The sequence below is a fragment of the Pempheris klunzingeri genome, chromosome 9, assembly GCF_042242105.1.
Source record: "Pempheris klunzingeri isolate RE-2024b chromosome 9, fPemKlu1.hap1, whole genome shotgun sequence".
NCBI lineage: Eukaryota > Metazoa > Chordata > Actinopteri > Acropomatiformes > Pempheridae > Pempheris > Pempheris klunzingeri.
The window spans coordinates 7216866-7243235 of NC_092020.1; the positions used below are offsets into that span (position 1 = coordinate 7216866).

The window sequence follows — 26370 nt, forward strand, 5'->3', positions numbered from 1 at the left end:
GCTTTTGGTCGAGGCGGGCCTGGCTGTGTGTAGTTTGTCCCGCCCACGCATGAAGCAGCGATTCTGATTGGCTGCGAGTTTTCGGCCTGTACTTTGAACAGTTTGACATTTCCTTGTATTGTAATAGCTGTATCGTTAACGGAGCTGCTCCTTCCTGCCAGCGCGTCCGTCTCACAGTTAAGGTATGCTCATTCCAATAATTTTTTTTTTGTGTGTGGCTTCTTCTTGTTTACATAAGTAAGTTTAGTTTGAGGAAACAAGAACTTGCTCTGAGTTGACAGGACTGGTCAAACCGGTGGTCATATTCAGGTGGTAAACCAGCACCTGCTATTAATGCACTTTCAGTCACCTTCAGGTCAAAAGTTGGAGGCAGTTATAAATATTTTGGTGTTTAAGACGTGATGCAAGTAGCTAAAAGTTATCTAGTGTGCTGAGTCAGTGTGTGTGAATGCTGTCAACTCAGTCGATGGTCGTTTTTACTCAGGAAATCCTCTGGTTACTTCACCAGCTGCAGTGTGACGTAACGTGGCTTCACATTATCACCAACTGCGGTTCACACGACCACACCTTTGAAGCCACGTCGCTAGTTTTAGTTTAAATAGTCTTTACACACATGTAAAAAAAAAAATCTATATTTTGCTTGAACTATTTGCTTGAACAAAAAGCTTTGAACAATTCTTCCCATGATCCTCTTCGAGTGTTCAGTTGTAAATAGGTCGTTAATCTTCACTTTGTACTGACCCTCCCATGATGCGGATATAAAGAGCTGTAAATAATTCCCTATTTTCTCCATGGAGTTTCGCTTTCAGCTTCCTATCAAAGGATGTTCCCAACTCCCAAGAACTTCTGGCACTTAGCTGTAATGATGCATTAAATATATTTGGTCTATAATGATGAAATGAAATCATATATTATTAACTATCCGTGATCTTAACCATAATATGAAGATGTGCCCAGACGTTCTGCCTGTTGTGGTCTGTTTGAAACTATTGTGGTTTACTGGTTTTGAAAAAAAAGATCATTGAGCATCCTGTATCAGACCACCTGAACCAAACCTGTCTCTGTGGGTCAGTGTGTCTGTCATCCACAGGTGGTGGATCTACTCAATTTAATACATGATTGTCAAATATTTAGAAACCATATTATTAAAAGGGTTAGTTCAGCCATAATACAAAAAAAAAGACATTTCTCCAGGTGGCCAGCCTCAATGTTGGGGACTGAAATTTCGTTTCAGCTGCTCACACCTGTGAAAATGAAACCACGTCCTGGTTATTCTGGAGAAATCACAGAGCATACTATGAAAGGGATTCCTGTCTTTTTACCAGATAACTGTTCCCCGTATGTGAGGAAACATGTTGACGTGAGATCTGTGCCAAAACACCACCTGTGGTTTTTAGAGCAGAGCTGAGGCGTATTGGCCTTGAAGATCCAGTGTCCACCAGTTCTGAGCAGTACAAAAGAAGATTTTGTAAAAACTCAGCTGACAAAGTGTGTATGTTAACCCCCGCGAATGGATCTGTTTGTTGTCAATCATCATTGCAAATCAGTGGATGCACATGCGTTGCCAGATTGCAAGACACCGACTACAAGGGAATGGAGGAAAAGCTGTTGTGGTTACGTTGGTGGTCTTTGCCAATTCCTGCTGTACATTAATGCCTCCTATCTATACAGGAACATGGCTGAGCTTCAAGGTGATGATGACATGCAGGGTGGTGGAGACCAAGTGGACGCCTTAAAATTTTTTCAAAACAGGTAATTACTGTGATGCCTATCTGACTACCCACGTGTTATGTGCCTAAACCCCGTATGCGCTGAAAACAGGGTAATAATTCTCTTCCAGGTAGCAGCTGGGGTCTTTAAAAACCCTACACGCCCCCCCCCACAGGTGCGTTCACTCACCTGACTGAGCAGACTCTGCTCAGGTAGAGGTTAGGCAGTTAGTTGTGTAAGGTCGCTGGAGTCTGCACTAATGAGAAGAGAAAGGTGGAGTTTTGCTCACCCTGTCAGGCGCAACAAAGTTAACACATTCCCACACCGTCAAAGTTAAGTTCAGTCAGCTGTGTGGGTGAACTGCAGGTGTGCGGGGTCTTTAAAGTCACCATGTTTAATGGGTTTCAGCACAGATCCGAATTCATGCACGTTGTATCTGACGGCCACGTTTCTAAAGATCACTAGACATGATGGCCACCATTCGCTTTCTGCTTTTAAATGCTATTAATGGTTCTTTACTAACTCATCTTGCAAATGTTTTTCACCATGCTGTAGTTTTCCTCAAAGGAAATCTGCTAACAGTCTTTCGTTTTGAGACCATAAACCTTTGGCATACTTTATTTTCATTAAAAAAAAAAAAAAAAAAAGAATCTGCCACACACTTTGGCCCTGTTACACCTGGTATTAGTGTGTCCCCAACATGCGTCTCCAGTGACCTCTTGTGATCGGATGTCACCTCCCCGCTCTGTATGTAAGTGTTAACATTGGATTAAAAAAGTTGAAACATTTCAAAAGTCTATTTAACGGCGCTGCATCCTCTTAGTCAAAGTGCGCCTCCCTTTTTAAAAGCCTGTGTCTGTGTAAGGCGATATCACAGCATCGTGCTCTCTTATCGGATAACACGGTTATCTTATCTTTCATGTTACACTCCTTAATCCTTAATTAACGGGGCTCAGCGGGCGGACATGCTGCGGCACCCACAGCATCTCTAAATGCACAGCAGGGTGCACATTATAGAGGTTATTTCTATAAGGTCTGTTAGCTCTGATAGTAAGTTAACATCACCTTAGTGTGGGCGTACCCTCCGCTTAAGCAGAGTAGGCGGTCCCTCAGTGTGGCCCAGGTCACATACGAGTACATACTGCTTAAAGTATGTGATCTGTGCAAATTGGGCGCCTTCACGCGTGTATCTGTCCACCTGTGATTGGATCACAAAGGACACAGTAATAATAGTAATACGGCCAAGGCTGAACATGGCCTTTGACCACCCAGTTATTGGAACATTCATGACGCCACTACCACTGCTTGGAGAGATCACCCTGTACAGTGAGATACTCTAAAAGTCGTTAGGACTTCCACGTGTGATGTCACAGGCTGTGGTTAAATAGGCATCTCAAGTCTAGATTCCACTCAGCTGTCAAAACCTGATGTCAAACAAGCTCCTCTGGTTTCTGATTTGTTCACTTGTGTGTGTGTGTGTGTGTACAATTTCAGGGCAAAAGCAGCACCGGCAGGCGGTGGTAAGACTGATGAGGAGATGGACTCTGCCCCTGTGAGCAGCAGCAGTAAAGCAGGAGGCTCTGACCCATACCGCTACAATATGGACTACCCCAGCCTCGGAACCTGTCTGATTATCAACAATAAGAACTTTCACCGAAGCACAAGTGAATACACCCACTGAACAAGTCACACACACACACACACACACACACACACAACTGCACGGAAATCAACTTCTGTGTAGCGGTAGCGATGACTGATGAAGTGGGTTTTAAATTTAAAGGAGATTTGGACACGCGGGTGTAAATCAGAAAATGAACAATGGCTCTGAATTCCAGTGAGCTCCTTCAGCCTCAGTGGGTCTCACTGGGACACCTGAATAAAACGGAGCCATCGTTCATGTTCATGTGCTTTTCCTACTACAGCCAGTCAAAATGTCTGCTGTGAAAAAGGCCAATGTGATCGTCACACTCTTCCCACACCTCCGCCCCACATATTTGAATTAAGCTCGCACGACTGGACGTAGATAACTAATGAGAAGAAGGTCCGGTTCTCCTGCTTATTAATCCTCAACATAACCACGGCACATCTGCCCCCCCCTGTTTTTTCCCCCACTAAACACAGAATTAGACAGCAGCCAGAAAAGTCAGCCAGTCTGAACTCTCTGCTCTCAGGTCTACAAAATAAAAGTCCAATAGCAGCAGTGCTGTAGAGAGAGCACCCCTGCTCACTGGACTTCTGTGTGTTTATGTGTTTAGACATGACTGTTCGTAACGGGACGGACGTGGATGCTGCCGCTGCGATGAAGACCTTCTCTGACCTTGGTTATAAGATGGTGTTTGCCAATGATCAGACGGTGGACCAGATGAAACAGCTGATGTTACGCGGTAACCGCAGTTTATCCTTCATTCAATGAATTCACCCCTGTGTTAAAGGAAGAATCCTCCCCCTCCTCTTACGCTGTAACTCTGCCTCGTTTTCCCCCTGTTTCTTGTGTGTCTCTAGTATCCAAGGAGGACCACAGTGACAGTGCATCATTTGCATGTGTGTTGCTAAGTCACGGAGATGAGGGGGTGATATTTGGCACCGACGGCTTTGAGAAGTTTGAAAACCTGACAAGATGCTTTAAAGGAGATAACTGTAAGAGTCTGGTGGGGAAACCGAAGCTCTTCTTCATACAGGTTAGTTAAACAAAAGAAAAAAAAACACAACAACAGCAATAATAATGTTAAAATCTCAGCTGTTATGTTTTCAGCGTTAGGAATATGCTTGAATTTGACTATACTCCTCGAAAAATGCTCGGAAACGTTCAGCAAAGCGTGGCGTTTGATCTACGCAATCATTTCTCTCGTAATGCGAGCACTTCCTCTGACCTTTGGCGTTGTGTGTGCGTGGACATTGAAGGTAGTTAGTTAACTGCTCGACAGCTACTACAGAACAGCTAGACTTTATAATCGCCTTAGCAACACGCCAGGCTGCCGTTTTAGCGGCTGGCTATCAAAAAGACGTTAAAAGAGCTGCACTGCACAACCTGCGCTAAAGAGATCGACCTGTACACGTCAGAGTCTGCCCTCGCCGGCCATTTACAGCTAAAAGTCCTCTGTTAATCCCCCTGCTCTGCTCGTGCAGTCAAAATGAATAGGAACGGCTCGTAAATGTTAACAAAGCGACAACATACACTTATTGCTGTGGGCATAAAGGAGTTTTATAAATGTTATCTTTCACAGTTTCTATATGACGATGGAGGCTTCTATGACGATGAAGTTTGGGTACCTTCAGAGTGCTTGAAAAGAGCTCTGTATGAACCCCGCTTATTAAGACTAAGTTACACAGGGCTTCACGGGGCAAACAAAAAGCACATAAAACCTTTGACAGAAGCATAGAAAGACACTAAACGTTCTAAATATACCCACATTACCAGACACACACATACCCGTTCATCTCTGTATACCTTTGACGCCACGTTTGCAGCTGTAGCAGCCTGGACTTTTACACTTTAACCCCTGGTCACTACCAGTTATCTCTGCACGGACTTCACACTTAGACGTCTTTTCTCTGTGGTCCAGTCTGCCGCTCTTTGTCTGCGTTGTCTCCGTTACGTCTGTCCCACATGATATTTACCAAGGGATCATCTTTCCATGTGTTACTGCCCCATCCGTTTAGGTTGAAAGCAGGTATGATGTTGGAAAGTTGTACAGTACGCAATTAATAATTCCCCTCAAATGCATTAAATGAGCCTGTTTTGAAAATGTAAGGAGTACAAACATAGAGAGTAGAAATAGAAATCACACTAACATTAGTAAGTATTTGTTACTTCCCACCTCTGCATTCTACAACGGAAACCATACATGTATTTAGTATTTCCTAAATCCTACAGCTGTCCAGTCGATTGTTGCAGCCTGTAAACCACACTGCCTGTCTACAGAGCCTCAGCACCCAGAAAAGTATCACAGTTCATGTGACTTCCTGTCTTTCTCAGGCGTGCCGGGGCTCAGACCTGGACAGCGGAACCGGCCTGGAGACCGACAGCGTAGAGGAGCAAAGATCAGACAGGATTCCTGTGGAGGCAGATTTCCTGTACGCTTATTCCACTGCTCCAGGTAAGCGAGGAAGAAAAGCCTCATGCTGCATCATATTCAGAAAATGACACTTGGATAACCGGTGACACGATGCGTGCGCCTTTCTGTGAGAATGTTAACACGGTAAACTGTCCTGCAGGCTACTACTCATGGAGGAACACGAACAACGGCTCCTGGTTCATGCAGGCTCTGTGCGAGATGCTGCAGCGCCACAGTGGAGAGCTGGAGCTGATGCAGATCATGACCCGAGTCAACCGCAAGGTGGCGCTGCACTTCGAGTCCTCCTCCAACCTGCCCGGATTTAGTGGCATGAAGCAGATCCCTTGCATGGTCTCAATGCTGACCAAAGACTTCTACTTCCCCGTCTAGAGACTACCTGCCGGTTGGAAGCCGAGCGCAGAGCTGTGCTGGTATCATTTCATATCCATGCATTTTACCTTTACAGGTATTTGCCTGGTTTCTACTCTCTCTGGCCAGTCACGTGGTGCTTTGTCTTCCTCATGTGAAGCAGAACAACATGGCAACACGTAGAACCCAAATGCACCGTCAGCAATAGGAGAAAAAGGGAGCAGATCAGTGTGGATCATGTTGAGCCAAAGCTGATTTTTTTTTTTTTTGGTGGTGGGTGTTTTAGGAAGACCCTGAGGCAGTTTTATCCTTGATAATCATGTGCTTCAGAAAGCATACTGAGAGGTGATGGGATAGTTTACAGGGATGCACGTTCAATAATCACATTGCACTTACGAGAAGCATGGAAATGTGCACCACCACTGCTAATTTTACTACAGAGACGTAATGTTGGATGTTGCTGGTGGGGAAGAGGCCGTTTAGCAACACCAGAAGTTGCTGCACGTCCTCTCGAGTCCACAGCCTTCATATATGTTTTACTTTCTCCAGTTTTGTCCACCGGCATGTATGTCAGTGTTAGAATTCTACTAATGTGGTCTAGTCTGTGTCACACCTCAGCTACTGCATGTCAGGGGACTTTAAAGGGTGCCATATGCTGCACAGGCCTTAAAGCCTCTTTTCAGGCAAATTTAGGATTTGTTATGTTGAGCCGTATAAATGGAATTAACTTGATAATAACTGTTTTATAGGATAAACAGTTTACCACACACAACTTTGAATCCAACAAACACACGAGTTCCCTCTGGGCTCTAATCAGCCCGCCAAAACATTTTCACCATAAAAAAAAAAGTGCTTTAGGAACTGATCACTGTCGTAGTAGTAATGTGCTGATTATAAATCTACCTAAACTGAGCCGAGCAGCAAACCTACGGGTAATTTAGAGTCACCAATTAACCCGCATGTCTTTGGACTGTGGGTGGGAGGCCGGAGTACTCGGAGGAAACCCACACAAACACAGCTAGAAGATGTAAACTCCACACAGAAAGAGCCCAGAGCCTGGAGCCTTGCTGCTGTGAGGCGTCAGCCTGTAATGCTGGTAATGAACACTCTAAATGTGAGTACTGGAGGTGTGATAGTTCTATTTTCATGTTTTTGTGTATTGCTGCATTTCTAATGTAATTGCCTCTGAGGATGTTTTTATTGATTATTGATTTAATTGATTATTTGACCGTAATAAAGGTAAACACAAGACTGTAGTCGCCCAGTCTTTGCATACAGTTACACTGAGGACTTTTATTTTAATTGTGGTCTTTGTCACAGCGGGATCTTAAAGTCAGTGGCATTATATTTGTGTCTCAATGCTCTCTTGATTTTTTTACGTAGACTCTACTCCATACAAGTCGGGTAACTGGTTGGAAAACATGCAAAGCTAATTACACTAAACTTATGATTTACTATTTCACAGCCATGCCTGTTTAAAAATGGATTTTTGTCAATGGGACTCTTGGAACTCTTGAAAAGTTACCAGGTTAAGTAACAACAAACTGTATTCTTTTCAGCCAACGCAACTTAATGTTCTTCTTTTTTACCACCGTGAGAAGTCTTAGAGAACATGCTTGGTACAAAGAGACCCTTCAGATACAACCTGTATTACGCACAGTTTGAGTCATCTGAAGCCATCTGAAGCTTATTTTTAGTGCCGTGTGGAGAACTTCTGTACCAGAAGGTGGCAACATAATCAAAGTGGTATTGAACTAAAGCCCCAACAAGAATCTAAAATGTTGTGCTCTCTTGTAGAAAAATTAAGTCTACTAACAAATTCTTCAATTATTTGGATCCCCATTAGCTGCCATTAGGGTTGCATCTACTCTTCCTGCAGGCCACACACATAAGAACCGTGTAAAACGAGACTTATAACACGTGTAAAAGAATTTTTCCAAATATTTCCTTCAAAATTATTCTTTAGGGGAAAAAAATGTACACTGTTAAACCTTTTGTGTTGTCTTCAGTTTGAACAGAACAAAGGTGTTGAGCCTGTTCTGTTCTTTGCTTAGTGAAAATTGTCAAAAACAGTTGACATGAATAACAGTCCAGGAGGATTGTTTAGTTAGTTGGTGGCAGCATGTGAACAACCTGCAACCACTAGAGGAAGCCAGAGAATCGTGGCGTGGTTGTGAGGGCCTGTGATGAGTCAGCAGTCCTTCAACGACACAGTTGCTCCAGGAAACTGAATTTGTGGCTAAATGGAACCCCTGATGCACAGATTGGACCATTTGCAACTGTTAAAATACAGATAAATAATAGTGGCTTCAGTGTGAGCGCACAATCAGGTGCCTGGTGCTTGGCTCCAGTTGTCCCTCTTGTTTCTGGGTTAAAGGGCTGGGGGGGGGGGGGTTGTTAACCCTTCATTAAATGAATGGTGTAGAGTATGACTTTGCTTTTTTATTCCTCTATATTCCCTCCTGTCTATATGTCTGCTTTTGGCCCTAAAACCTGCTGTATTAGTTTATCAGACCCTTCCCCGGTCTCAGCTGCAGCGTGTGTGTGTGTGTGTGTGTGTGTGTGTGTGTGTGTGTGTGTGTGTGTGTGTGTGTGTGTGTGTGTGTGTGTGTGTGTGTGTGTGTGTGTGTTTGTGTGTGAGAGAACCAGATAACCTTGACTTTCTGCAGAACTCTGCTGGTCCAGTGTGACTGCTCAGACTGCCCCTTGACACAGTTTGCATGCCTTTAGTTTGCAGGCGGCAGATAAGAGTGCTTTTCAAACATCACATTTTCTCTTCCCATATTTTTGAAACGCTATTTTCTCTTTTCGGTGTAAAAGGGAAGGGCTGTGTGGGGGTCACACAGGGACAGAAAAGGCTAATTCTAACCACACATAACTTAACTCTGAAAATGTATGTAGCCTGCATCTTAAAGCCTGGACAGCTGCCATTCACGCATTCATCTTCTTATTTTAATTTAAAAGCTGACACAGTGAGTGAAAGAAAATCATCCAGAGTATTCACCAGGATATAGATTATGTTGTGTATATTGTTTCCAAAGCTAAAGCAATCTAAAATACCTTCGGCTTCAACAACACGAGTGTGCTACAAATTAATAGGCTTCATTCACAGCTGAATTGAGACATTAAGACACTTTTCTAGTTGTGTACAAAATGTACCAGTTAGTGGGAAGCCCATAGAAAAACTTCCGAATTGAATCTCTTGTGTTCAACATTTAAAAAAACAAACAAAAAAAGCAATTTGGTCAGTTTTTTGAAGCCACAGCTTTAAATAAAGGAGTTCAGTTCAGTGCAGGCAAGTAAAGTGAAAACCTGCCCTTTCTAAATAACTGCAGGTGGGGGGGGTTTAATCACACACACACACACACACTTGGAGCTTAAAGTTTCTGGTTTCGTTTCCAGCATCAACCGCACAGAAAGGGCTGGGGGATGATGGAGGGAGGAGGGGGCGAGGGGGGGAGGGGGGGGGGGTAGAGGAAGTGAAAATGAAATCCAGCTCAAAGATCGTTTATGTTGTGTATATTTTGTTTTGTTTTTTTTGTTTTAAAAGTGGGTGCTCATATCCACCATGCGCTCCTCTGCAGCCAAACCCTGGCTACATTATTAAGTATTTCACACTCGAAGCTGTTTTACTCAACTTTACATATTTTCAATGGGTATTTTGTAGTATTTGCAATATTTGTTATTCATAGCATTAAGTGCCCACTGTATATATACAGGTACGTGTAGAAGTTTAATTTTATTCTATATATATTTTTAGGGTGACAAAATCACGTTTCCTGCTGCATATGAAAACCAGCCTTCATTCCAACACTGGTGCGTTTCCACGTACGTTTATCAATGTGCTGAATAAATTAAGAGCTCCTTAAAAACGGAGCGGAGTGAGACCTCCTTCTTCACGGCTTTGTCCCGGGGAGCGCGCACGCACGCACGCACGCGGCCAGGAGACTTCCGCGTCGCCGCTCGAGATCGAACCAAAGCGAGAGCACGAGAGCAGGAGGGGGATTTCCAGCCCTGGCCCCCACTTCCCGAGGCGGCCGTTGTTTTGCTTTCGGTCTGGATACAGAAACAGAAAAAAACGACGGCCTCGCTTTCCTTTTTCCACTTAAAACCTCAAAGACAGTAACTTGTCCAACTTCGGCGGCGCGCCTTGTTGTGACAGCAGGACAGTGAAGCTACAGGCCGTCCGAGCCGAACAGGTAACGTTTTATTTCCGCATATTAACGCCGTTCACTTGCGCACACGCCACACAGACCTCCTACAGGACGACATGACGGGTCCCCTGCTCGCCGTGTAAGTGAAAGTGGTACTGTAGTTTTTCCCTTTGTTGACTACTTATGGTGTTTATTTTCACTTTTGGCTCGGTTGTTCTTGGGTCAACGCGCTGGCAGGCAGCAGACAAACAGTCCGCGGTATCGTTGACTCGACCCCTCGTCGCTAAATCAAACTTAAATCCCAGATAAATCTTTTGCTAACATTCACCAGAACTCCGAGGCAACATGACTGGGACTTGGTGCACATTTGACAGCATGTAGTGTCAGAAAGGCTGTTTTTTTTTGTTGGTTAGATCCGATAAGCACGTCAGGGTTGAGAGTTGAAATGGACGGACTGGTGAAGTGTACAGACGCTCACTCAGGCCTCCCTGCGTGCTGGTTAATCAGAAGTAGATTGTTTTGGACCTGGATCACAGGTAAACTGTCCTGCTTTGCATGTTAGAAATGTTTTTGTCACCTGACCTGTAATTCTGCCTCCGAAGGCTCCTGCACACTTCCTATTTTATTTGTATTTTAGTTCTAAAGACCTCTTGCTATTTATTCAGTTACTTTTGACTTCTCTGTATTTATTCAGAAATCCTTGTGCTCCTGCAAAACCTCATTTCCCAGCTGGGGATCAATAAAGGTCTATTTTTTATTTTAGACATTTTATTTAAGGGCGCTCCTCTAAATAATCACTCAAACTTATACAATATATAATATAATTGGCTTCATAATTGCAGACTTATGCTATGTTGCTGACATTAATAAATGTTCCTCATTGTGCAATCAGAAAAAACATTATTCTAACCAGCAGTGTTTGTCTGAATCTGGCTGGGGCTGATTTTATGACTTAACCACATGATTCTTACCTTTTTTGCATCTTAAAACATATTATTTCAATACATAATCACACAAAGATCCCCTTCAACGTTTTGAACTGCTGCTCCACTTGCTTTTTATCCTACCACCTTGCTACGCTTGTTGTCCATAGTGATATAGAGCATATGATATTGAACCGTGTGGCAGTCCTGTGTGTTCTGTACGCGGCGTTTCTCTGAGCAGCAAGCCGGATGCAGCTGGAAGTTTCAACCCCGTGGCTCATAAGGGATAATATTTTGTATTTGATGCTGTGCCATGTCACCCTGTTTGACCTGTTGGGGATATCATTCTAGTGTCAGGGGGTCGTGCGCTGGCTCGCTGTACCGCGCATGGGGAGTGTCAGGCTCGTTGGCCGATCTGGCCCACTAGACTTTGATCACATCAGACCACAGGGATCATAACCCTGCTCTTAAATCCAACATGGTGGGGTGGGTGTGGATTGCTCTCGCCGTGCCGCATTCATGCTCCTCTTTTAGTTCATTCTGTTGTCCTCTCCCTTGCTTTGCTTCTAAAATATTTCATTTAAAATTAAATCTGACAGAGAAGATCAGTATGGGGTTGTGTGTAAGATCTGTGTGTGTGTGTGTGTCTGTATCTGTGGCTGCAGATACAGACATATTTGTGATTTTACAACACCTGGTCTTTACAACCCAAATGAAATGGCGAACTTGGGCAGGAGATTTATCTTTACAGCCACAGACAAAGAAGATTGAACTGTCTCCTCTGTTTTGCTCACAAAGGATGATCGCTGCATGAAAAACAGCCTTAACTGTTTGCTTCCTCTCACACTGGTAGGCAGGCCGGACCTCATGCCACTGTGCTGGGATATTTCTATTGCTGCCTGTGTATTTTTCCCTTTAAATTTGTCATAGTGTGGAACCTTTTTGAAGAACGTTGTTTGTGTTGAATGGTTACGTCTAAATGCAGTCAGGACATCACGCATACAGATGCTACTGTCTGTAATATATATGTAAACTTGACGGTGTGTGTTCTCACAGGACACAATGCCAGTAGAGAGGATGAGGATGCGACCCTGGCTGGAGGAACAGATCAACTCCTGTCAGATACCTGGGCTCAAATGGGTCAACGAGGTAAGGGTGCACTGACACACACACACACACACACACACACACACACAGACCATTATAACTAGGTGAAGAGCTGACAAAATGTAAATGTCTGTAGGAAAAGAGAATCTTCCAGATCCCATGGATGCATGCTGCGCGTCACGGCTGGGACCTGGAGAAAGACGCTCCGCTCTTCATGAGATGGGCCATACACACTGGTAACTACACACAGACGTAACCACACACCCAGTGCTTCTCATTTTCATTGTTTCATGCCCACCGGGACGAAAGAAGTGTACCACTTCTCTGTCTAAAATCGAAGAAACTTTTCGATTTACATAATCTTTTTAGGAATCCAAAAGATCGAGTTGTAGGAGTGTCCCATTCAATCAGGCCGTGGGAAGTATCCCTCAAGGTGCGCTGGTCAGGAAGTAAGAATAGTAAATCCCATCCAAAATCCTTGCTGCATCAGTACTGAGGTGCAACATTTTGCAAATCAACTGAATTCTGGCCAAGAGGAAGTTCCCAGCTTCAGAAAAAAAGCCTGTGTAAGAGAAATGGTAGCACAGCTTTTTAATATTTCCATGACATAATGAACTTTTTTAATACAGAAAATCAGTCAGTTGGAAATATTATATATATTATGTATGATATGGAATTTTGCGTCTACATTTAAGGTGTGTGCAAAGCGGCTCAAATCCACCTACTTTTTGCAGTCACCTGAAGGGTGTGTACATATTCTGAAATGAATAGCATATCTTTGTCCCGTTACCTGATCTAAAGCAGAATAGTGAGCAAATCCAGGCTGGATTAAAGCTGTAAGCAGCGATGAGCAGACCCCCGCACCTCTGCTCACGTCGGGGTGTGCGCCGGCCGCATTGCATTGCCAGATACAGCTGTTCTACGTGGTATGAAGTGTCGACCACACCATGAAAACTTCATGTAAAGCAAATGATGATTGCCACAGAAGGCTGACGTCCTGTTCCCGGTGGGTGGCACAATGATTGTGGCCTCTAATTGGCATGTAGATGTCTTCAGGCCGGGACTCTTATCAAATTGTGTCATTTGGGGCAAATTGGACAATGTACACTGAAGTTACAAGAACTTCCTGTTTCGTGACGAAACATGGAATTTTGACGGCTCACCACGGCCCCTCCGTTCGAGTTTTGCCGAGACTTTCAACAGCTTTTCATCGTCAAGGTTTTTTTCTACATGGTGATCAAGTTTGAGGTGAATCAAACTAACATCCTCGGGCTAGGTTGTTAATTTACGACCCCTTTAAATGGCCAACAAATGACCAAAATGTCACACTTAATTCAAAATGGAGGATTTTCTGTTGGGTTTAGGTCATGGCACCAAGAGACTTTTTTGTGCATCTGTCTGGACATGATACACCAACATACCAAATTTCATGCATGTGTGTGAACCTGAAAGGGGGGGGGGGGGGGGGGGGGTCATTTAAAAAAAATTTGTAGGAGCCACTATGGAGCTATTTTACCACACCCATATCCGGGAACTATAGAATACGTAAATTCTCACTGTGACTGATGCTTGTGCAAAACTTCATGAGTTTCTGAGCATGTTTAGGCCCTGAAAATGGCCATTTATTAGAATGAAGAAGAAGAAGAATTCCTTCCATTACAATCGGGTCCTTGTGGCCTAATAATGTGGGATATTAACTGAAAGTGGATAATTATTCCCTGGAAAATGCTGGTGATTTCTGTGTAGTAATGAGTCAGTCAGGCCAGTCTTGTGTGACTGTTTGTGTTTATGTGTAGGTAAATTCCAGCCAGGAATAGACCGTCCAGATCCAAAGACGTGGAAGGCTAATTTCCGCTGTGCCATGAACAGCCTACCAGACATCGAGGAGGTGAAGGATAAAAGCATCAAAAAGGGAACTAATGCCTTCAGAGTGTATAAGATGCTCTCCTCCTCAGAGAGAAGCATGAAGAAAGGTGAGTGCTGCTGCTGATGCTCCACACTGTGTGGTTAGGAACTCTTCTCGCTTCTCTGCCTTTGATTGATTTTTCTTGACGGGGCTTAATTCTAATGCCCTTTTTTACTGTATTAGGACACTTTCTGTCCTCAGTTTCTGAAAGCTGTGTCTTACTGTCTGAATGTCCATTCAGGAAAGAAGAAGACCGACAAGGAGGGCAGGCCCAAGGGAAATAAAGAGGTAGATAAACATAAATGTCTGTTTACACATGAAACCCAACAATTGCCGGATAGAATAGTGGTTTTTATGGGCACATAACACACAAAGCTTTTAAAGGGACAAAACCGTTTTCAATAGAAAATGTAATCCATAAATCAGCATTTTGTTTCTGTTCGCCATAATTGGCAGCATTGCTGGAGATCAAAGGCGGCGTTTCTGCTTTCTCACCCAAACCTCGCAATAAATTGTCATCTTGGCTAGTTTGGTGACATCACAGGCACTTTACAGAGAAATGCTGCTCCCTTCCAAAGTATTTCTGGAGATGTTTCTCAGTCCTGAGCTGGCAACTTGCCTGAATATTCAAGAAGAACAGTCGGCTGTGACTCTGGTTCTCACGTGGCAGACATTTGCCAGAGCTTAGGTTCAGTAACCAACCCTTCCTCCCCCATTTGGTTGTGTCTTCATGCCATGCACTAGTGAAGCCAGTAGCTCCTGCATCCAGTTCATTAATACTGCAATGATAGAATTGGCTTCTGTATTTCCAAAGTCAACAGAAAGGAATAGAAAACATTGGCTAACTTCTAACCTTTCAGTAGACCGAAGAAGGAGTACCCTTAAAAGACTCACAAACTAAAAAATACTTAAGTACATCCCCTCAAACTGTCTGCCAAACAAGAATGCTGAACAGAAATGAACAGGAAGACATGGACTTTGTTTTATTGAATGTTTAGGAATGAACACAAGTGCCTGTTTTTATATTTGGCTTGTTAGTTTGTCAGTATGTTTTGGTCACTGGAATTGTGTTTACATGCCTGAAATGCTCCACACATCAGGTTATCAGCTGTGTCTTAGTTGGAATAAGCTGAATCAGCTGAATGCTAATGTCTCTGCACTGGGCCGCCACATCCAGCTGTCCTGTTAGAGCTGCTCATTAGCACAGTTAAACATGGCTAAGTGGAGGACACTATGTTTAAATGTGAGTATTGGTTTGCATGTAACTGGTAGAGCTGATGTGTTGCCACTGTCTGCCCTTCTCACCAGCAGGTCGCTTCTCCATCTCCAGACAGGACCCTTCCCGACGCTCACGTTGGACCTACGGACTATACCAAACAGGAAATGATCAAACACGAAGCCATCAAGCAGGAAGCAGTCGAGCACACAGTGACTGACAGTGCCTCAGGTTCTGCGCCAGTCTTCTTTCATTCATGTGTTCTGCTTCGATGTGTTATCGTTGTTAATAAGCACAGACACACTGCTTGTTATGTTCTTCATGTTTGTGGCATAGCAAAAGCGATGCCGTCCAACCACAGTGACATAGAGCTATGTATAATGGTTTCACAGGAAAACAAGAAAATGATTTAATGTTGACTTTTGATCCGTGTGCAGTTTTATCAAGATCACATCTGGTTAATTTTCAGCAGCAATAACAATCATACTAATAATACAGTGCAAGCAGACTTCGGCGTTCAAGCCGTTGCAAGCTCTTTGAGTTTGAGGTGACTCTTTAGCTCACATAAAATGGTTAGATGTGAACCTAGGTACACTTGGTAAATTGTTCACTGCATTAGAATGAATTTATAACATGTCCTGTGTGGCCTTTCACAGCCATCCACAGTTCAATAGACGACCATGTGATTGCCAGCGAACAGCTGCCATTCGTCTGCCAGACCATTGAAGTGACCACTGAGAACGAAGAGCATACTGTTAGCTCCTCCCACTCGTACCCGCTCCAAATCTCTCCTGTGTCTTCATTCTGCGGTGAGACAGCACACACACGCGCACACACACGCACACACACGCACACACACACACACACACACACACACACACACACACACACGCACACAATGTTTTTACCACATGTTGTTACAAAGATCCTAAATAGGTTAGTTACATGGGACGAGGCTTGTTATTCAGAACCACAGTTTTGACCACAGTTCCAAAGAGCAGCCCTCTGAGAACAAGGTGTTACCACACACACACATAAAGGAACAACTTTCTAGGGCATGGTTAAATGTCCCTGTGTGTGAACACACACTTCTTAACCTGCCTGTCAAATCAGTTCTCTTTTCTTTTTTTTTTTTGGATTAGCCAGCTAAAAACCCCATAAACTGTTGATATCTGTCGTGACATCATCCCCTATGACATCATCCACCTAAAATGACATCTCAGTCCCCAGATCTTATCTTAAGTGTGAACGGCGCGGGCCAACCAACCAAATGCTGAAAACAACCAGTGATAGATGTGAAATGGGATTTAATTAGACTTGTTCACGCTGTTTTGAACTTGTAGTTGGGCTGGCAGAAGAGCTCCTGCTAAAATGAAGTATAAGCTAAAAGCTTGCAAGTAAAAATGTAAAAAGTGTACTGAAGGCTAAAAGAGATCTATGCAGGAGAGCAAAAATTCAAATAGTTCTTGGAGTAGTATTGCAGTAGTATGAATAATGAAAGGACTGCTTCCTCTATCGAAGAGATCCAGAACCATCTTTTCCATCTCACATGAGCCACCCTGAGGTGGTGATGGAACATATCTCACCTCTCTCTCTCTGTCTGTCTTCATCCTTTCTGTTTCCTAACCAGTCATTCAGGCAGAGTTGGCTCTACCAGTTTACAGTTGTGATCATTCCATCTGTCATTCTTCCTCTCTGAACTCTTTTAATCCTTCTCAGTTGCTACCACAACTTGAACTTGAAACTAAAATCATTAGCCTGTCTTTTTGTTACTTTACTTTGATCACGGTGTTTGAACACGATGTTTGCTCTGTGTAAACAATTCATACAGTAGAAAATTTACTGTTGAATATGACCCATGTGGCTTTCTGCTTAAAATCAAGAACACTTCCTGTCTCCTGCACTCCATATCTTTCCTTCTGTCTGTTTTTCTTCCTCTCTGATGTATGGGATCTAATGATGACTGATGGCAAAACTGCCTGAATTCCCTGAATGCTAATTTATGAACTGTTTTTCTGTGTTTATGTCTGCAGGCAGCGACACAGACAGTGATACAGAGGACACTAAAGAGGTGAGTCTGCCATAATACACACAGGAGAGAGTGATAAATGAATTATTAACCGCTGAGAACTTCAGATAAACAGGTTTTCACCTGTTTCAACCTTGCTGCCGAAACAGGGTGTGTGTGTGTGTGTGAGTGTGAGTGTTCCTTCCTGTAATGTTGTTAGAGGCTGAGAAAAGGGAGGGTCTTGTCAGGAACTGTGGCTGTCAAACATTAATAGTTTGATCTCGGTTGTCCTTTGTAGTACATTGCACCCACAGTGAACACACACACACACACACACACACACACACACACACACACTCTACCTCTTATCAGTGGTGAGAGTACAGCGTTCTAACTATGTTGTAATGTAGACATGTTTTTATAGTAGTCATTGAGAAATGCAGGTTTTGCCAGTGTTGGATAAAGTAACGTTGATACTTGTATCACAGTTTGTATCACAGAGATGCTGACTCAGCTTTGTGCTGATTTCGCAGTGGTCTTTTGGTATTTCACCACAGCATGCGTCGGAAATCAGCCGCAGCCTTTTGTGGCTTTGGCAGTTACGTTACCTCCTCTTTTTCATTGTTTTCAATGGCAGGGTGTCAGTGCAGTGTGGATGAAGGACTACAGCACATCAGTTCTCAGGGTTCCCTCATGTTCTCTTCCCGGCATGGCCACCTTCGTCAGTACGAGCAAGCCAAACTTCAGGGTCACCAGCACGCGAGACCCGGCCCCCCTCATCAGCTACCACACTGACGGCTGGGTGCCAGCCTACAGCCAGAACTCTGCCGTGTCGCCGGCGACCAGCCACACCCATGAGATGCGCGCAAGTGTCATTATGAAAACCTCCGACGTGACTTCCTCCTGACCTCTGACCCCAGATGAGGGAGTATCATCACTGCCCCCAGGGCATAGGAATGACAGATTGTTTTTTTCTTTCTTTTCTCCATCAGGGCTGCGTGGAGCCTAAAGAGGGCCACCTTCGAAACCTTTGATTTTATCGTAGCTTCTGTCTGGGCCATCGATTCTCTCACTTTTCATTTTAATTTGCTGCCCACTAATTGACAAGCACTTGAGCACAGTTTATTATTTTTGCATCTGTCTGGCTGTGAAGATTGGTGAGGTGCAAATTTCATCATCTTCCAATGTCTGCGTGGGTTTGCAGACCATCCATGTGCAGGTCCACTTCGTATGACCACCTGGACCGTACACATGACAGATCAAACCTGTGTGCAGACATGTGGAATAGATAGAGCCGCATGTGCCCACTGTCAAGCACCACAAGCATCCCTATGTCACAGGAAGATCATTCCTGTGCTGCCTTGTTCTAACACTTGAGCATACACGATGCAGAAGGAAACTCACCACTTTTATCTGATAATGAAAGATGCTTTTAATGCTTTTAATTATGAACAAGTTTTTTTTAATTGCACCACCTGTAGATGACTATATATTTTTAAATGAGTCAGCATTGTGTAACCTTACGATTGAAACTACATCCTCATATTCATCTACTGTGTTGCGACTCTCAGCTACACACAGTCACCTAAAACCTTCACTTCTTATGTGAAACTTGCTGATAGTTGATCACAGGCAGTTGTTTTTTGTATTTCATGTACATCCTTTGCATCACGTTTAGCCACATTCAAGATTATTCATCTTTAAGTATTGGACCCAATTACTATCCAAGCATGATGGATAATGTAAGCTCAAGTGTTAGCATGAGACATCGCACTAAATGCTTCACTGGGACACACGGATGGAGCAGACATCGTGTATTCTGTGTTCATAACAAAGCCAGTGAATACAAAATGTAAAACCAGCTTCATTAGCAGCAAAGTTGCGAAAAGAATCAGAGGCGCGTTGTTTCATTAAGATAGAAACGACACTCCTGCTTGAGCCCTAATTCGCCCTGCAGTAGGAAGCAGGGGTGTGTGTGTGTGTGTGTGTGTTTGTGTCTCTGTCTGTCTGTCTGTCTGAGGACCTCAGGACAATGCACCCGCCAACACACAGACAGATGAAGAGACAAGAAAAACAACTCACTGACAGACAGACAGACTGACAGACTGTGAACAATGTATTCATGTCCTCTCCTCTGCCTCCTGGTGTTAATAATGTACATAGCTTATATGTATGTATGCCTACAAGCCGCTTCAGCACCTTACGGACAGCACCGGTATGTGTGTGTTTTTGTGTGTGTGTGTGTGTGTGTGTGTGTGAGAGAGAGAGAGGAAAAGCCTTATTGAAGACGTGTGCCTTTTGACAGAATGCAGTTGGAGTCAAACTAGCTGTGCTTCAGTCTGCTAGCAGCACATGCGGGGTAGCTTTCAGGAAACTGCGCGCGGATTGAGAGAGCAGGCAGTGTTAGGAATGGGGATCATTCGCGAAGAAGCGGTTAACGCCGAGACGCGCTGTAAGACGAGGGAGCGGAATTGGCAGTTGCTTCACCGCGTTTAAAGCGAGTGTCTCGCTCTGATAACAAGGAACGGGGGAAGTCTGGGCTTGAGATGCATCCCAGAGGCCTGTGTCATCAGCAGAGGGTGAGCTCTGTTGCTTTTAAGTCACCCTTGTTTTTCTCTTGGCTCAGAACGCCCCATTCCCCGGCTGACATCGGAGATCACAGATGTCGCAAGTCCAAGTCTCCCCTCCGTTTTGTCATTGTGTGCGCCTCTCCGTTCCCCCTCCTCCTCGCGCAGCAGCCTTAATGCTGATGTAAAATCATTTGACACTTTGAAGTGTACATATAAGCACAGACTGAAGATGTCTGTCTGTTTTCCAAGGCCTTGTTATAGCAAGTTCAATGACTTCATTGTTATTTAGCATCATATAATTTACCTAAAAACTACCAGAATATGAAATATTCTCCTGATCTATGGCGAACGCACCAGAAAAGTGCTTGTGTTAGCAGCCAGCAGCCTAAAGCACAGTCCTCATTCCCAAAACTCCAGTGGGAGCAGCTCTGTAGGAACACAAGAGGACACACAGGAATCTGCCATGATTTTGAACCAAAGCACTAGAGTGATTTACACTGGACGCACAGAACTGTCATGGTGAATTTCTTAAAGATTCTCACTGAATCAAAGGGGTTGGGGGGGGGCTTACTTGATAGCAGACGGGGAACATGCATCACTTCTCCAGATGTTTCTTCCATGTGCCTTTTTTTTTTATTGTTAGAAACCCGCATCGCATACTGAAAGACAGCGTCTGTGTCTGTGCGGCTCCACTTCGTGATAGTTCTCGATGGGCAGCAATATTTCTAGCAGCGTATGCTAACAATGTTGTCGACGTCCATCACCAACGCCTGCCTTTTTTTTTTTTTTTTTGAACCGCGCCTGTCCTGTGAGCCTTCTTAACATCAGTATAACGGTGGCATCTTCTCTGAGCGCGACCTAGAAACATAACAGTTGGGATTACCGCTGCAGTTGTAACGACCAAATCAGATGCTGGTAATTGTGAATCTTTAAAGATGCCCGAGTGCTGCTTGGCATGTAAACAGCAGGCCCATATCATGTATTGAATTAAATACGATTTTTCTGGTTTTTAATAGCGAAGCATGGGGCTGACCTGAAATCAGCAAAGACGATCGAGAGTTCTGGTTGAGTAATCAAATATTCAGAGCGCTCAGAAAGCCTGATTATGTCATTAGAAAGAGGTCTGGTGAGGAACAACTTAAGTGCACTTAGAAGCAGAGTCTGCCGTGTCTGCCTGTGAATAAAAGGGATGTCGGTGCAGCCTGAAGTCAAGTCATTATGTCATCAAAGAATGGCGTTGCTCTCTCCAACCTGCTTTTGCTGTTTGTGATTCAGAGCCACGGAGGGGTTTTTCACTTCTAACGGAGGTGTCTCAGTCTGCACTGTGCTATCTGTGTTATCACTTCAAAGGAGAGGGGGGGGAAAAAAGAGCTCAGCTACTCGCAGCGCAGCAAAGAGGTTTTCACTGCTACGTGTCCCAACCGTTTATTCTCTGTACATTATGAAAACTACATGTGAATCGACATGTAAATCTGAATAAAGACTGTTTTTGTATTTATTTTGAGGGTGTTTAATGTGATTTATGACACGCAGGAGGAATTTATACTGCTGACAGTTTATCTCTTGGTCTCATAAAGATCAGAGTCCAGTTTTTATGGCTTCTGAGAGACCCAGGACACTTTTTTTTTTTTTTTTTTTTGTTACCAAAGTTCTCAGTGTGAAGCACATGTTGACTGTCTTTTCTGCAGAAACGGGGGTCGAGCTCAGCTTTGAAAAGAAATGAAAGTTTGCTCCTGACCTACGCAAGTCAGTTCATGTAATTACTGTGCTGGGATATCAAAGAGGGTGTGTGTGTGTGTGTGTGTGTGCCGAGTGCAAAAAAAACAGTTTTCGCGTGTGCGGTTTAGCTTTTTGTCAGAGCAGATGTCTCGTAGTTTCAAAAACACACACGCACACACACACACAGCTCATTCAGTTCAACCAGAGCGCACCAACTGCTGTTTCAGTTTCAGTTGCTCTTCTCACTTCTCACTCTACTTCCTGTTTGTCCCTTAGGCCTCGGTGGATGGCCGGCCAGTTGCTCTGACAACTGCTAACCACATGCCATTAGTCATAGTAAGCAGCCTGTCTTTGAGCGCGGCATCTCTGCTGTGTAGTGCTCATTTCCTCAAGTTCAAGTTTCTTTATTGTTGTTATGCAGGCATAACGACATTTTGCATACTCCCGGCAAGGCATATACATAGATAAGGCAGAATAGATAAATTAAAAAAATATATTTACAGGCAAACAAAATGTATGTACAGAGGAGAATATATGTACAGGGGTAAAGTGCAACTTGGCGCAAGTCCTGTTTGATTGTCAGCAGCGATGGGTGTGTGTGTGTGGTAGGAGTAGTATGTGCATTTGAGAGGTGAATGTGTGTGACTGTAGATATGCAATGTTCCACTACTGGGGGGGGCTATTGCTTTCACAGCTCTGGGGAAGAAGCTGTCCCTGAAGTATCTTAGCGCTGGTTTTAATGGACCTGTACCACTTTCCTGATGGAAGCGGTACAAACAGCTTGTTGCCCGGATGGGTGGGATCGGTTGCGATACGTCTGGCCCTCCTCTGGACTCGGGCAGTGTAGACTGAGTCCAGATCCGGTAGACTGCAGCCCACAATCCCCCTGTGCCGTTCTCACCACCCGGGCTAAGTCCTTTTTGTTCTGTGCCGTGCAGCTTCCATACCACACTGTCACACCGAGACACAGGATGCTCTCAATGATGGCTCTGTAGAAGTTTGTGAGTCCAGTCCGCTTCAGCTTCCTGAGAAAGAAGAGCCGTTGTTGGGCCTCCTTTACCAGCTGTGAAGTGTTCACAGTCCATGAGAGGTCAGAGGAGATGTGGATGCCCAGGAACTTTAGATTGGCTACACGCTCCACTGCCTCTCTGTGTATGCAGAGAGGAGCGTGTTCAGTCTTCCTGGACCTCCTGTAATCCACTATGACCTCCTTTGTCTTGTTGGTGTTCAGGATGAGGTTATTCCTTGAACACCACTGTGTGAGACTCTGGACCTCTTCTCTTCACAAGCTCCTTCGTGCCCACGTTGCCGTCTCCTCCCTCCTGTCTTCAGCTTTAAAACCTCTGCACCACTAACAGAAAAGACCATCCAAAAAAATAAAAAATCCCCTCTCTACTTTCTATTCCTTCTAACACAAAGGAAATGGCTACTTTCAAAGTATTCTTCAGTGGGCAGTGTTGAAGGGAGTCCTCTCTTGGAGTACATTTATCTCTGGGGCCGTGCCCAGAAAAGCCAGATCCCCAACTGTCATTTTGAAGAGCAAAAAAAAAAAAAAAACCAACTTAAGCACACCGTATTAGAGAAATAAAAAAAAGAAATGACAGTTTCTTTAGAACCGTATACATTCATGCAAGATGTGAAGGTTTAGACTGAGCCAAGAGCAGGAGGTGAACAATTCTGCAGTCATGTCTCACTTCTGCCATCTAGTGGTTAGAGATAAAACTGCAGCCGTACCCCTCTGGTGCAGAACACTTAACACATAGTTTTATTACTTTTGGTTACAACACATCTAAAGCCCAATGGTAAATGCACATGTGTCCATTACAGCAATACAAGCACATCATGGCAGTGCTGTGGGTGAAAAAGCCCCCTCGTGAACTCTTAATGTTCCCACGTTCATCACTGCCTCGAGCTGATGTGTTCACATGGTACTATTTCTGACATGGAGTCCGTCCTTCTTTTCTTTCTAATCAGGAGAGGATGTACTTTTCACACAACAGCCGTGACCACTCCTACGCTTATCACTGCAAAGTCATATACTGACACACTGGGCAAGTTATACAATTCAAGCATTCACCCCCCGCCCCCCCCAATGTATACTGGTATTAAATTAAACTGCAAAAATGTTATAGTAGAGCCAGAGGAGCCTTTAAATCTAAAACAAGGTACAGTAAGTGGATGATGTCAGCCATATTTTCCCCATCTGAATATTCTAAATGAATATGGTAGTATTCACTATTTAAAATACACTGTTTGTAATTAGTTTCAGTTATAGGTGCTTTCAAATTCAATTCAAAAGTTTGTCAATGCACATCAATGTGTGTAAACGTGCTGAAAGAGTATCAAAAAAAAAAGATTCAACATGAAATATAAATATCTATAAAAAAAAAAAAAAAAAAGCACAATGCACACGTCACATTTTTAAGGCAAACCAATGCAGCAACTCTCAAGTTCAAGTGTGCAGCGTGCAGGGCGAAAGATTAGGAGAAGACAATGCGTTAGTCACTGCGCCGCAAGAAATACTCAGGTCTTATGCTTAAGTAAAAGTAGGAAGACCACATGTGGAAATACTCTGTTACAGGTAAAAGTCCTGCATTCAAATATCTATTTAATAAAAAAAAAAGTGCAGAAGTACAAAAAATACAGCCTCATTTTGCAGAACAGGTTCTTTGAGATATTATATATTATGAGATTAAAATGATTGATGCCTTAATGCGTCCATCGCTTTAATGTGGCAGCTGATTAAAGTGGGGCTAATTTAATGACTTCATACACTTGATTGACACGTCAAGTCATCCTCCTCTCTCCGACTCTCCTCCGCCTTTCATCGCTTTTTGAGCTCCTTGGTGCCGGTTGATGTTTGGCGTCTCCCGGGAGTACACTTTTTTTTTTTATCTCAAGTGAAAACCGTCTCTCTGTGACTCTTCGTGTCGGCTTTGGACCAGGTCAGGACATTAAAGCCGGTTCATACACAGATGACAGCAAAATCTATGAACTGAATGCTGCAGGTGTATTGAGGACAGTAACGTGTCTCTGGTGGAGGTCTGGGCTGCTGAAGGTGAACGTTCTGCTCAGGTTGTCAGCCATGCAGCTCCATCACGCTGCTGCAAGTTAAAAATGTGTGTGGTGGATCCCAGAGTTGTGCTTACTTGGTGAAAGATGCCAAACGCCTAATGTTTCAAAGAAAGTTTTCAATGTTGTTATGACTGGACTGGTGACAGCATCCAGAATAATTTTGAGACATTGGAAATCCACTGTGTCTGAAATTGAAAGACTGGATCAACACCATGGCAGAGACAGCCTCTTATGAATCTACAAATTAAAAGCCACCACGGAGGACGAAGACACTAAATGGAACTCATTCTGGAGTTTTTGACAAAATTTGATTTAGACTGACATTTCTGCATAAAATAATACGGTGTTTTTAGTTTTTTAAAATTTTTTCTGTCTGGATTTACTTCTGTTTTGGTTGCAGGAAACAATGTAACCTCCTTGTGCTTGCATCTGTAATATGTGTGACTCAAAAGGGAAAGGGGTGGGGGTGCGCCAACCAACTTTTGTTTTTTTTGTTTTTGTTCTTTGTTTTGTAAATTTTAGGAAAGTTTTTTTTTTTTTTTTTTTTGAAAAATCAATAAAAACTTGAATGACCAAAAAAAAAAAAGTGTGGTGCAGCCTACTAAGAAACTAAATCAAGCGTTCAAAGCCGAGACAAACGGCGCTCTAGCTGTGCCAGATGTTAACCAGTAGTAGTTATCTATAACACCGCAACACCAGATATCCTATCGCTAATTTAACAGGCGTTTGAGGATGGCTGGAGGGACCATTATTACTGCTAATCTTAACGACACGGTATCTCTGCCTCCTTTTGTGGTTTTATCCAAATCCTCCTGCAGAACGTGATAATCCAAGTCTTAATTTCTCTTGTAGAATTCCTAATGTAATCCATAAAAGCCCTAAAATTAAGGCGGCCTCTCTTTCGTCTTGACCTCTGGCGTTATCCTTTACTTCCAGCAGCGGTCAGTGCCAGGTGGCGGAGCTCCATCGTCGGGCCCCCACCGCTGATGTCAGGGAGGTATGATCAGTGATGGGGAAAATAGATTCTCACGGTGATCTCAATGAGCAGCACAGCTTACATGATGCCTCCGTCTCGCCTTATCATCAAATGTACTCCATCTAAAATTCATAAAGGAGTGCCGGTGGTGACGGAGAAGGTTGGTGGAGGTTGTCAAATGAAAATCTTGCACGGGACACATATTGCTCCGGTGAAATGTAATAAGATGAACGCTAAGACTAAGGCCTTGGTGAAAGAGGCACCCTGATACGCTGTCTGTGGGGGTGCCCTGCAGTCAGATCATGTTTCAACTGGGTAATGTTGTAGAATTAAGTTTAATTAGTGTTAATTGACACCCCCCCCACTCCCTTTTTTCCCCCCTTGTTTCCCCTTGTATGTTGTTTTGAGTTCATCTGTCATTTTTTTTTTTGCATGTATCTTGTATGTATGTGATGTGTTTAATGTCCTGCACACATGGAGACCACAGCAGCTGCCATCGCTCAGCTTGGGCTGCCTGTGTGTCCGGTGTGGTGCTGCATTGTGGTCTTTCAGGGGTGGTTCCATCGGGCCCCATCCCTA

At 43.8% G+C, this 26370-nt stretch overlaps 2 protein-coding genes across 5 annotated transcripts; both read left to right on the forward strand.

The window, feature by feature from the left end:
* The first annotated feature begins 97 nt into the window (after positions 1 to 97).
* On the forward strand, positions 98 to 7388 carry LOC139206952 (caspase-3-like). Its single transcript, XM_070836572.1, has 7 exons — positions 98 to 182; positions 1672 to 1752; positions 3205 to 3374; positions 3969 to 4097; positions 4216 to 4391; positions 5690 to 5810; positions 5929 to 7388. Exons 2-7 carry the CDS (start codon positions 1676 to 1678, stop codon positions 6156 to 6158), a joined length of 903 nt encoding a protein of 300 aa, XP_070692673.1. The 5' UTR covers positions 98 to 182; positions 1672 to 1675; the 3' UTR covers positions 6159 to 7388.
* A 2716-nt stretch (positions 7389 to 10104) lies between these two features.
* irf2b (interferon regulatory factor 2b) lies at positions 10105 to 21519 on the forward strand. Of its 4 annotated transcripts, none has more exons than XM_070836541.1 (9): positions 10105 to 10336; positions 12271 to 12363; positions 12458 to 12557; positions 14118 to 14294; positions 14469 to 14515; positions 15536 to 15674; positions 16100 to 16252; positions 17477 to 17514; positions 18089 to 21519. In XM_070836541.1, exons 2-9 carry the CDS (start codon positions 12277 to 12279, stop codon positions 18356 to 18358), a joined length of 1011 nt encoding a protein of 336 aa, XP_070692642.1. In that variant the 5' UTR covers positions 10105 to 10336; positions 12271 to 12276; the 3' UTR covers positions 18359 to 21519. The 4 variants fall into 4 exon arrangements, with proteins under 4 accessions (XP_070692642.1, XP_070692644.1, XP_070692643.1 ...); XM_070836543.1 differs by having other exon boundaries at positions 15539 to 15674; XM_070836542.1 differs by lacking the exon at positions 10105 to 10336 and adding an exon at positions 10387 to 10430.
* The last annotated feature ends 4851 nt before the right edge of the window (positions 21520 to 26370 follow it).